We start from the raw sequence: 9,723 nt of genomic DNA, 5'->3' as shown, positions 1-9,723 counted from the left end.
AGGTAGTTCCCCTCTGAGCTCACTCTCTGGAGAGTTTTTATCAGAAATGGGTGTTGAATTTTGTCAAAAGCTTTTTCTGCATCTATGAGAGGATCGTATGGTTTTTATTTTTCAGTTTGTTGATGCAGTGTATCACACTGATACATTTGCAGATATTGAAGAATACTTGCATCCCTGCAATAAATCCTACTTGATTATGGTATATAATCATTTTAATGTATATTTTTATGTGGTTTGCTATTTTGTTGAGGATTTTTGCATCTATGTTAATTAGTGATATTGGCCTGTAATTTTCTTTTGTGTGTGGTATCTTTGGTTTTGGTATCAGGGTGATGGTGGCTTCATAGAATGAGCTTGGGAATATTCCTTCCTCTGCAATTTTCTGGAAAAGTTTCAGAAGAAAAGGTGTTAACTCTTCGAATTGGGTTTAATTCTGAACCCTCTGTTCTGTTCTTCTGATCCATGTGCCTGTTTCTGTGCCATTCCCACAGTTTTGGGAGACTGTAGCTCTGCAATATACTTTGAAGTTAGGACTTAAGATGTATCCAGCATGTTTTCCATTCTGAGGACTGGTTTGGTTATTTGGGGTCCTTTGTGGTTCCATGTAAATTTTAGGAGGATTTGCTCTTTCTCTGAAAAATATCATTGGAATTTTGATAGAGATTTTATTCACTGTGCATAAAAATGGCTTTTGTAGAGTAGCCATTTTAATATTCATTTTTCTATTCCTTGAGCTTGGAATATCTTTCCATTCATTCAAATTTCTTCATCAGTATCTTAAAGTGTTTACTGTGTAGGTCTTTCAAGGCCTTTGTTAGATTTATTTCCTGTTATCTTGTTCTCTTAGATGCTGCTGTAAATTGGATTGCTTTTTTCTTTCTGATGGTTATTAGTGTTTAGAAACACAGTTGATTTTTGGATATTGATTTTGTAACTTTACTGAATTCATGTAGTCTAATAGTTATTTGGTGGAATGATATAGAAAATTGGAACTTGAAAACCCCACTGTTTGTAGCATATCCAGGACATCCACAACATGGAAGAGATAGTGGATTCTAATATTAACTTCCCACAGTGCCTTTAGACTACATGTGGACTACTACAAAGGAGATTAAGGTCATGACTTTTTGTGAATTGGACGTGGGAAAAGCTTGGCGTCTCTCAGGAAGTGTGATGTTTTCTCTGCTTTTTTTGGTGGGTATTGACATGGTGTTTTGCAAAGTTACCTACTTTTCAGTAATTTCAAACATAAAGTAAACCTGGAATAGCAGAACAAAGTACTATTTATCTGTAGGCTCAGACTCCCCAACTATCCTTGCATTCTTGGACTTGCCACTTCACACAAAAATACTCCAGTGTGTTTTAAGCAAGACAAACACACTTCCAGGAAATCTGCATGTAATCTACCAATGAGGAAATTCTTAATCTTTCCCAGTTTATGATCCCATCCATAGGCCCACTCCAATTTTCACCAGGTGCCACAACTCTAGGGAAATGTCTGATCCAGCTTTCTTTTCAAAACCTTTATCAATTGAAAGTACATGAGATGAGAAGTTCCTGTCATGGCTCAGTGGAAATGAATCTGACTAGCATCTAGGAGGATGCAGGTTCAATCCCTGGTCTTGCATAGTGGTTAAGGATCTGGCATTGCTGTGACTGTGGTTGTGGCTGTGGTTGATAGCTACAGCTCTGGCTGGAGCCCTAGCTTGGGAACCTCCATATGCCATGAGTGCGGCCCTAAAAGACCAAAAAAAAGAAAGAAAAAAAGTATAGGAAATGAGAATGATCTGGATGTCCTTCTCTGTATGGTAACATGTATCAGCACTACATTTATATCTTTATTGTGATTAAATGTACATAACTTTTTCTATTTAAAGCATGTTAAGGACACAGTTTGTTTTTCTTTGCTGCATAACGCACACTCACAATGTTAGACAAGTAGACTGAGGCTTCAAGGTTAGAGGGGTCTGATCCTGTTCCAGTTTTCAGTGGCGAGAAAGAATTTCTGGAACTTTTTATGTTAGACTAGGAGAGGAAGTCAAATTGGCATAAACAGGCCACCAATTTTTTTGTAAATTCTTTTATGTTGCAATAGTTATAAACCACTAACAAATGATTAACAAGATGTAACAATGATCTGAGTGACATATTTATTATGTAACAATTGTGAGACAAAGTCCAATTCAAAACATTATGATGATTCTGTATTAGTTGATTTTAGAAATGGCATAATCCAAATCTAATTTTCCAATAAATTTTCTTACATAACCTTTAAAGAATTTTTTATTCTCAGCATTTGGCTCTGGGAAATCTTTACAGGCAACATTTTCACATTAGAGAAAAAAATTACATACAGTGTTAGGCACAGGTTAAAAGGGATGATATTCACAAAACTATAATTACAACAAATCAATACTTAATAGAACACACATTTGTTTTTCAACCATTTAAATAATTAGCTTTCAATAAATTTTTAAAACATGCTTCAAAAATGGTTAACATCTCCCCTCCTTTCTAATACACTAGGGAAAAAATTCCTTATTTCTTCAGCAGTAAGAGCCTCAAAAATGGTGTCCCAAACTTGGATTCACCTTGTCCTCTTGAGAAACAAGCTGAAGTTTTGGATATGGTTTAAAATATTGGAGTTCCTGTCGTGGCTCAGTGGTTAACGATTCCGACTAGGAACCACGAGATTGAGGGTTCGATCCTGGCTTTGCTCAGTGGGTTAAGGATCTGGCATTACCGTGAGTTGCGGTGTAGATCACAGACTTGGCTTGGATCTAGTGTTGCTGTGGCTGTGGCATTAGGCTGGCGTCTACAGCTCCAATTCGACCCCTAGCCTGGGAACCTCCATATGCTGAGGGAGCGGCCCAAGAAACGGTAAAAAGACAAAAAAAATAAATAAATAAAAATAAAATATTATCCTAAGGGAAATACCAGTAGAGAGAGAAGCCCTGTGTTTAGAGAGCTTGGGGCTGGGCTGTGTTAGGGCTCCAGGAAAGTTCACACAATTATGGATGGGGGGTGACTCAGAGGGGCTTTAATCAGCATTCCAATGATTGGAAGACCGAGGTTAGAAGGGGGTCAGAGATCCTGAGTGGTCTGAATCATTTTAAACTTGACTTCATTTGCTGGAACTCTTCAGGGAACAAGGATTTTCCTGGATAGCGTTTGTCCATGAAAAATTATTCACCTCATTCAGTGAGTCACAAAAAATTCATTGTCTGTTGGTTACAGGCTACCAATAATAAAAATATCTTAATAAGTAGGAAAACTTCAACTCTTCTGTCACTGTAGACACTTTAAAAAACTCTATTAGAGGGCTTGTGATATTAGTCTCATATTCATTCAGTTGCCTTCTCCCCATTTAGTTGCTCTTTAGGTAAAATTCGGTTAAAAAATTACTACCCATCAATCATCTGTTTTGGACTGAAACTGTCCATAACTGGCTGTAAAATACATGTGTATTGACATGTATGATGTGTTACGCTGCATGTTGAATTGTGTTCCATGTGGAAATGAGTTTCATGACTTCAGAGCTATACTGAATGAGATCTGTTTACACTTAGCAACATTCACTCGACAGAAAATAAAAATATAGGAGTTCCTGTCGTGGCGTAGCAGAAACAAATCTGACTAGCATCCATGAGGATGCAGGTTTGACCCCTGACCTTGCTCAGTGGGTTAAGCATCTGGCATCACCAGGAGTTGTGGTGCAGGTTGCAGATATGGTTCTGATTCTAAGTTGCTGTGGCTGTGGCGTAGGGTGGCAGCTGTAGACTCGACCCCTAGCCTGGGAACCTCCATATGCTTTGGGTACAGCCCTAAAAAGACAAAAAAAAAAAGAGAAAACAATGTATGTCTTGAACCCTGTAGAATCCCCCATTTTCGTACCACTACAAATATGTTCTTTCATTGTAGCATCTTTTCACTCAGTCTTGCCAATCAGATAAGACATGCCATAAGATTGGGAGATAAAACCTTTTTAAAAAGAGTTTCCTAACAGAAATTACTTAAAAAAAAAAAAAAAAAAGCCTGCTTTTAAAGCAGCTGTTAGAAACTTTGTTCTTGTAACATGTAAATAATACTGTTTTAGCAAATTGTGGATTTAAATAAGAAAAACTCTTAAGTTTATCTCTTTAAAAAGGAATACAGATTTCTGTGTTATTTAATGGCTTCTCCACTCTTCCAATTCCAAGGAATGCAGAGGTCTCCATCTTGCATAACAGAGTAAAAGTGGGAAACGCAGAGGTGCATCCCCTGCAGATAAGGCAGTGATTGCTCTAGAAGTCTCTGACAACAATCCACCATTTGCATACTAGAAACACTGGGCTCCTTATAAAACTTCTCCAGAGAAAATTTCTTCGTCGAAGCCTGCATCAGTTCGTGTTCCATGACCTTCAACCTGTTAGGTTGAAAATAAACATACTATGGAAACCATGTACAAATCCCTGTGTCCTGGTGCTGTGAAATGAAAAGCTTTTTTCCTTTAGTTGCCCAGGCCTCCCCTCCGTCTTCAAAAGGCTGACTCAAGAGTTAATGATTAGGATATGGTATTACAGCTAAAAACTAGTTAAAATGATAATGATTTATCTTCTAGTTAGAGTCACACTGTGTGCCTGGGTTGGTTTTCTTTTCCTTTGAAACAGGCCCTAACACTCCTTTCTTTTTGTAACCAATCTTCACTGTGGAGAGCAGGTCAAGGTGACCACCAGAAACCGTGACCGGACCACCTAACTCCAGCCTTGATGACTTGGAAATGATCTATGGAAGGAGAATGCAGGCACCCTGATCCTTATCAACAGCCTGCTGTTTTTTTGTTTTTCCCCCCAAGCTAAACCTATAAAAACCTCTCAGGCGGAGCCATAGTTTTGAGGTGTTCACTTGCTGTGGCCTCCTTTGACTGGCAAAGCAATAAAGCTGTTCTTTCTGCTTTACCCAAAACCCTGTATCTGAGACTTGACTGATGCTAGCGTACAGAGGCTGGGTTTCAGCTGCATTATTGCCACAAGCCATAATAAAAGGACATAAAAGGTAAAATACACTTGTATATACCGGGGCTATAACTTTCTACTCTCAGTACTGAGAATGGTATCCACAAAAGCCCAAAGACTTGTCTGCAGTCATCATGCAGCACCTATAAAGTCACTTCCACAGGTATTCTCTACAAGTCCTTGTTCAACCTTTTTAGCAGTAATGGAGTAAAAATAATGAATACCTAATTTAAAAGGCTCTTAATCTTTTTCTCCAAGCAGCTGTTGGTGACTGAGGAAAGCAGAAAGCTGAGCGAGACCCCCAGCTTCAGGAGCCTCCACAATCCAACCCCAGCCTGGGACAGCGATGCTCTAGGGGTTCCCAGACACCCACAGGACCAGGCACCGGAGGAGGCCGCCTGCTCACCTGCACAGTGGGCACACTTCTGCCCTCAGCCAGCAAGGGTAAGAGATGGGCTACATGCCACTCTGGCAATCTGGAGAAGGTCATGGGGGTGTCTAGGAGGACAGGACCCAGACATTAACTTACAACAGTAGTTTTGAAACCGCTGAGCAACAGAGGGTCCTGCAGAGGTGCTCAGAGGGCCCTCAAGTGTATGGGTGGCCTCTAGTCCCTTTTCTCTTCAACCAGGGCACCTGTGAACCTTTATCTTTTTTATAAATTGGGTTTCCACTTGAGAATTCACTTGAGATGCAGATAAAGTGCCTGAAAACCATGGCTTACTGCAGGAAAGAGGGCAATCTTTACCAGGAGCATGGGCTGCAACCCAGGTAGCTGGGGGAGGGCAGGGAGCACAGGGCAAAGGGCAGGAGAGCAGCCAACAGGGAGGGATACTTGGTCCAGAGTCAGGTCTGCAGAGGGCCAGGGTCTGGGGCAGGTTCTCCATGGGGGAGAGGCTGGGGTGAGGGTGCCTGGGGCCAGGGCAGCGTCAGCAGATTCAGGGGTGGGTCCTGACTGAAGGCTCTGGGCCAGGCACTGACCCTGACACTGGTGGGAACAAACGACGAAGTTTCTGCCGCATGATAGGAGCCCGGCTGACCCCAGGGAACGGAACAGGCACGTCATTCTGCTCCCATTCTGTCCGGGGAGGACTGACAATAAATGAGGAAGGAAAACAAGATGTCAGAGGAGGATGGTGGCAGGTACAGAGGAGGCAGCAGAGAAGAGGATGGTGGCAGAGGAAGCAGTGGAGGGGAAAGGGGGAGGCCGGGAAGGTGAAGCAGGAAGACTGGGGGAGGAGGGCCGGGTCAGGAAGGGGAGCCTGTGCTTCTCAGGCAGGAGCAGGATGAGGCAGAATCTCAGGAGGCAGCTCGGACAGCGAGGCTTCGCAGGCAACTTGCTCCTGCAGCTCTGCTGAGAGCCCCCTAGGGTGCAGGGGCGTGTGTGGAAGCCTGGGTGCCAGAGAGGTCATCACAGGAGGCTCAAGGCTTAGGCCAGAGTGCGGCATTAGAGGAGTGCGGCCGGGTGAGGTGCTGGGGAGACAGAGAAGGTGAGAGAGGTCTTGGTGGCCAGGATTTGGGGAGTGAGGAAGTAAGACAGGAATCGAGATGACTCAGGGGCTTTACCTGAGCAACTGGAAACGTTCAATATCTAACGTATTTGAATTTTATTTCTTTTTATTTTCCCTCCTTTTATTTTCTCTCCATAAAATCTATGTGCACTATTCCAAAGCTATAAGATGCCTACAGCGAAACCAGAAACAGCAGCAGCGAGGAGGCAGCAAAATTATCAGCCCCAATGTTGGAAGGAACACAACAAACATAAATGCTTACCACAATCAGTAAGCAGACTACTGGTGCAACAGGATCTGGCCCAGAACTGTGGCCAGTTCTACAGGCACGAGGCAGATACGACTCCTCCACTTACTTTATACATAAAACGACCCCATCATTGCCTGTGAAATGGACGCTGTCCACAGCTCTCTGCTGTGGCCGCCCTTTCTGTTTCACATCCTTCTTTTTTTTTTTTTTTTTTTTTTTTTTGCTTTAGGGCCACACCCGCAGCATATGGAGGTTCTCCGGCTAGGGGTCAAATTGGAACTGAAGCCGATAGCCTGCACCACAGCCACAGCAACGCCAGATCCAAGCCACGTCTGTGACCTGCACCACAGCTCATAGCAATGCCAGCTCCTTAACCTACTCAGTGAGGCCAGGTTTCAAACCCACATCCTCATGGATCCTAGTCAGATTCGTTTCCACTGCGCCACAATGGGAACTTCACATCCTCGGCTTTGAACGAGCAATGTATGGGGACCAAGGAGGGACCTGGCAGTGGGAGAAGTAACCCTGCACACCTGGGCCAGCACCTCCACCCCCAGGCCTCCTCACCCTTCTGGACACTTGCCTGGGCCTTGTCTGCCACAGCTTCCCTTCTGACGCTCCTGTTCTGTACCCAGGGCATCAGCCTGGCCTGTCTCACATAAGCCCCCTCCTCGGTACCTCCAAATTACACTGACGCGCTGGCACTTCCTCTTAACAAATTCCTGGAGGTCGGGCCCAGGCTTTCATCTTTCTAACAGGGGTGCTCTTCCCAGCTTTGGGCCCAGCAAATGCATCTGAATGAATCCTGGCAACCAAACCTCCTTAAGCCACATCTTTAAAAAAAAACAACACTCTTTTGATAGCAGATATATGACATTATCAGGCACGCCCTCCCTGCCTACAAAATGACTGATTCCTTCAAAGACACAAACAGCACAGAGACAGCCCTATGTCAAATTTAATGACAATGCAGACGAAGCTTGCTTTCTACCTGCAGACTTCAAAATTTTAAACAGTGAAGACTCCTATTAATCTAGTAGTAACTGATTTTTTTTTTTCCCCTTGCCACCACCTCTTTTCCACCAGGAGAATTTCTTTTTGATATTCTGTTCTTTCATTCTGTTCCTGCCTTGACTTTTATATTAATAGGACCTATTTCTCAAATTGAAGTACGTGGTAGTAACGCAATTGAAGTTATTGTACTGAGAAAACAGCCACATCCAATCCCTGGCAGAACAAGGTGGGGGATAAATAAATACGGAATTCCTAAGTTAAATACAGTTTAATACAGTCTATTTCCTAAGTCTAATATAGTTTTAATGTCCCATATTTATGAGTTCGGAATACCTGATTTTTTAAAGATTAGACTGAATGGTAAGACAGGAAGAGGGCTAACAGCACTCACTCTTCTTTTCGCTTCATGTTCTCTCTCGCCTGTTGGGCTTTGGTGAGAATAAACCACTGGAGGTTGGCTAGGTCGCAGAGGGTCGGGATGTTAAAATGGCCCAGTTCATGCAGGCTTGGAGCATATCTGTCACTGTAATAAAGCACACAGAAAAGGAAAAATCATCAACCTTCCATCTCCCACCCTACACCCAAATCAACAGTGTTATTAATCTGATTAATGGCGAAGGAATTTATCAAGAAAATTAAAAAAAAAAAAAAAAAAAAAGAAAATCCACCTTAAAGGTATAGCAAAAGTGACTTGAAGTTTGGCTGTCCCCAGAGACACACTTTATCAGGATGACCACACACTTCCTGCCCTGAGAACTTCCTCATCTGTAAAACTGGGGCAGTAGCCACTCCATGGTGAGGCTGTGAGAGCTAAAGAGAGAATGCATTTAAGTACCAAGCACAGTGCCTGAGAGGCACACAAAAGCTCAGCTATTGATGTAACATTAATTGAATCCTCTCAAGTTTTCCACAGGACTGATCTGCCCTGTAAGTGGCAATACATTTACAGAAGGTTCTAGAGACTCGATCATTCAGTCCTCTCATGTTGGCTTTTCTAATGTGGAAAAAAAAGTGTTGCCAACAGAGGTAGTGGCATTGCTTTCTTTAATTCCTAAGAATCAGATGGAAATACAAAACAATTTAATGCATGTACACACACCACCCATCTGAGTGACTGAGTAGAAGTCACTGTTTTGGATACTTGCCTGTTAAGGATCATTTGTAAACCACGCAGACTTCGAGGGTGAAAAGGTATTCGACTTTTCGAAAGTCTATTATAGAACACGTCAAGAAGAGAGTAGTATTCTTCAAGTGTCAACACTGGCTGTAACTCTTCAATATAAACAACTTGGATGCCACCCAGAAGATAGCTTATTTGATCTTCCAAAAGCATCAGCCTCCTCTGCAGGTCAAAATAACTCGGTAATCTCTCAAAAAGCTACAGTGTTTAAAACAAGGAAGAAATACTTAGTTTTGTTACTTTAATAACCCAAGTTTAGGACCCTAATAAATGATAGTGAGACATTTTGAAAATCATTCTCCTAGAAGGAAAGTTCAAGTCAGTGGTAAGAAAAAGATGATGTAATGCTGGAAATATTACTACTCAAAACAAACCCTTGTACATCTTAGAGATTTTTAGATAGGAATTGAAGAGACTGAAGAAAAAAAATGTTTCAAATAAAAGGATGCAGGTTAAGAATCTTAAACGGTATAATAAAGCCACAGGCTCATGGTCAGGATGCAGGGAAACAACTTCTAAATCCGAATTCAGCGTATCAAGTGCCATGCCAAGGTGAAGGGACTGGAGGGGCATGTAAAGTTTTCTAAAGAAGTCTAAGGCGATCAATATGAAAAGATAAATAGGATTTAGAGATGGTTAGATGCCTTGCTAATTACTAGAGAAATGCCAATCAAAATAACAAATTAGAGAATGCCAATCAAAGTTACAATGAGGTATCACCTCACACTGATCAAAATGGCCATCATCAAAATGTCTATAAAAAGCAAATGCCAG

At 42.1% G+C, this 9,723-nt stretch overlaps 1 protein-coding gene and 1 long non-coding RNA gene across 50 annotated transcripts in view; one reads left to right on the top strand and one right to left on the bottom strand.

The window, feature by feature from the left end:
* Window positions 1-2,136: 2,136 nt before the first annotated feature.
* TCAIM (T cell activation inhibitor, mitochondrial) overlaps window positions 2,137-9,723 on the bottom strand; it is a 55,670-nt gene continuing 48,083 nt past the window's right edge. For 24 of the 49 annotated variants that reach the window (XR_014822896.1, XR_014822898.1, XR_014822897.1 and 21 more), the window contains 3 exons: window positions 8,915-9,147; window positions 8,161-8,292; window positions 2,137-4,405 (listed from right to left, as the gene is read on the bottom strand). Coding sequence is in view for 21 of the 49 variants with exons in the window: in XM_084987993.1 (XP_084844119.1) it covers window positions 4,165-4,405; window positions 8,161-8,292; window positions 8,915-9,147 (606 nt within the window). In the remaining 28 variants the exon portion in view is untranslated. Of the gene's footprint in view, window positions 4,406-8,102; window positions 8,293-8,914; window positions 9,148-9,723 lie in introns of all 49 variants that reach the window. The other 25 variants (XR_014822885.1, XR_014822887.1, XR_014822890.1 and 22 more) reach the window with 4 other exon arrangements.
* LOC146397285 (uncharacterized) lies at window positions 5,256-7,041 on the top strand. Its single transcript, XR_014822934.1, has 2 exons — window positions 5,256-5,438; window positions 6,667-7,041. It is a non-coding gene; the product is annotated as an uncharacterized LOC146397285 (long non-coding RNA).

This window comes from Sus scrofa, chromosome 13 (assembly GCF_054392235.1).
Source record: "Sus scrofa isolate SSC_HxYL_T2T_F1_AM1 chromosome 13, Sscrofa_HxYL_maternal_Yorkshire_Landrace_v2.0, whole genome shotgun sequence".
Lineage (NCBI taxonomy): Eukaryota > Metazoa > Chordata > Mammalia > Artiodactyla > Suidae > Sus > Sus scrofa.
This window is presented reverse-complemented; position numbering and strand designations above follow the sequence as displayed.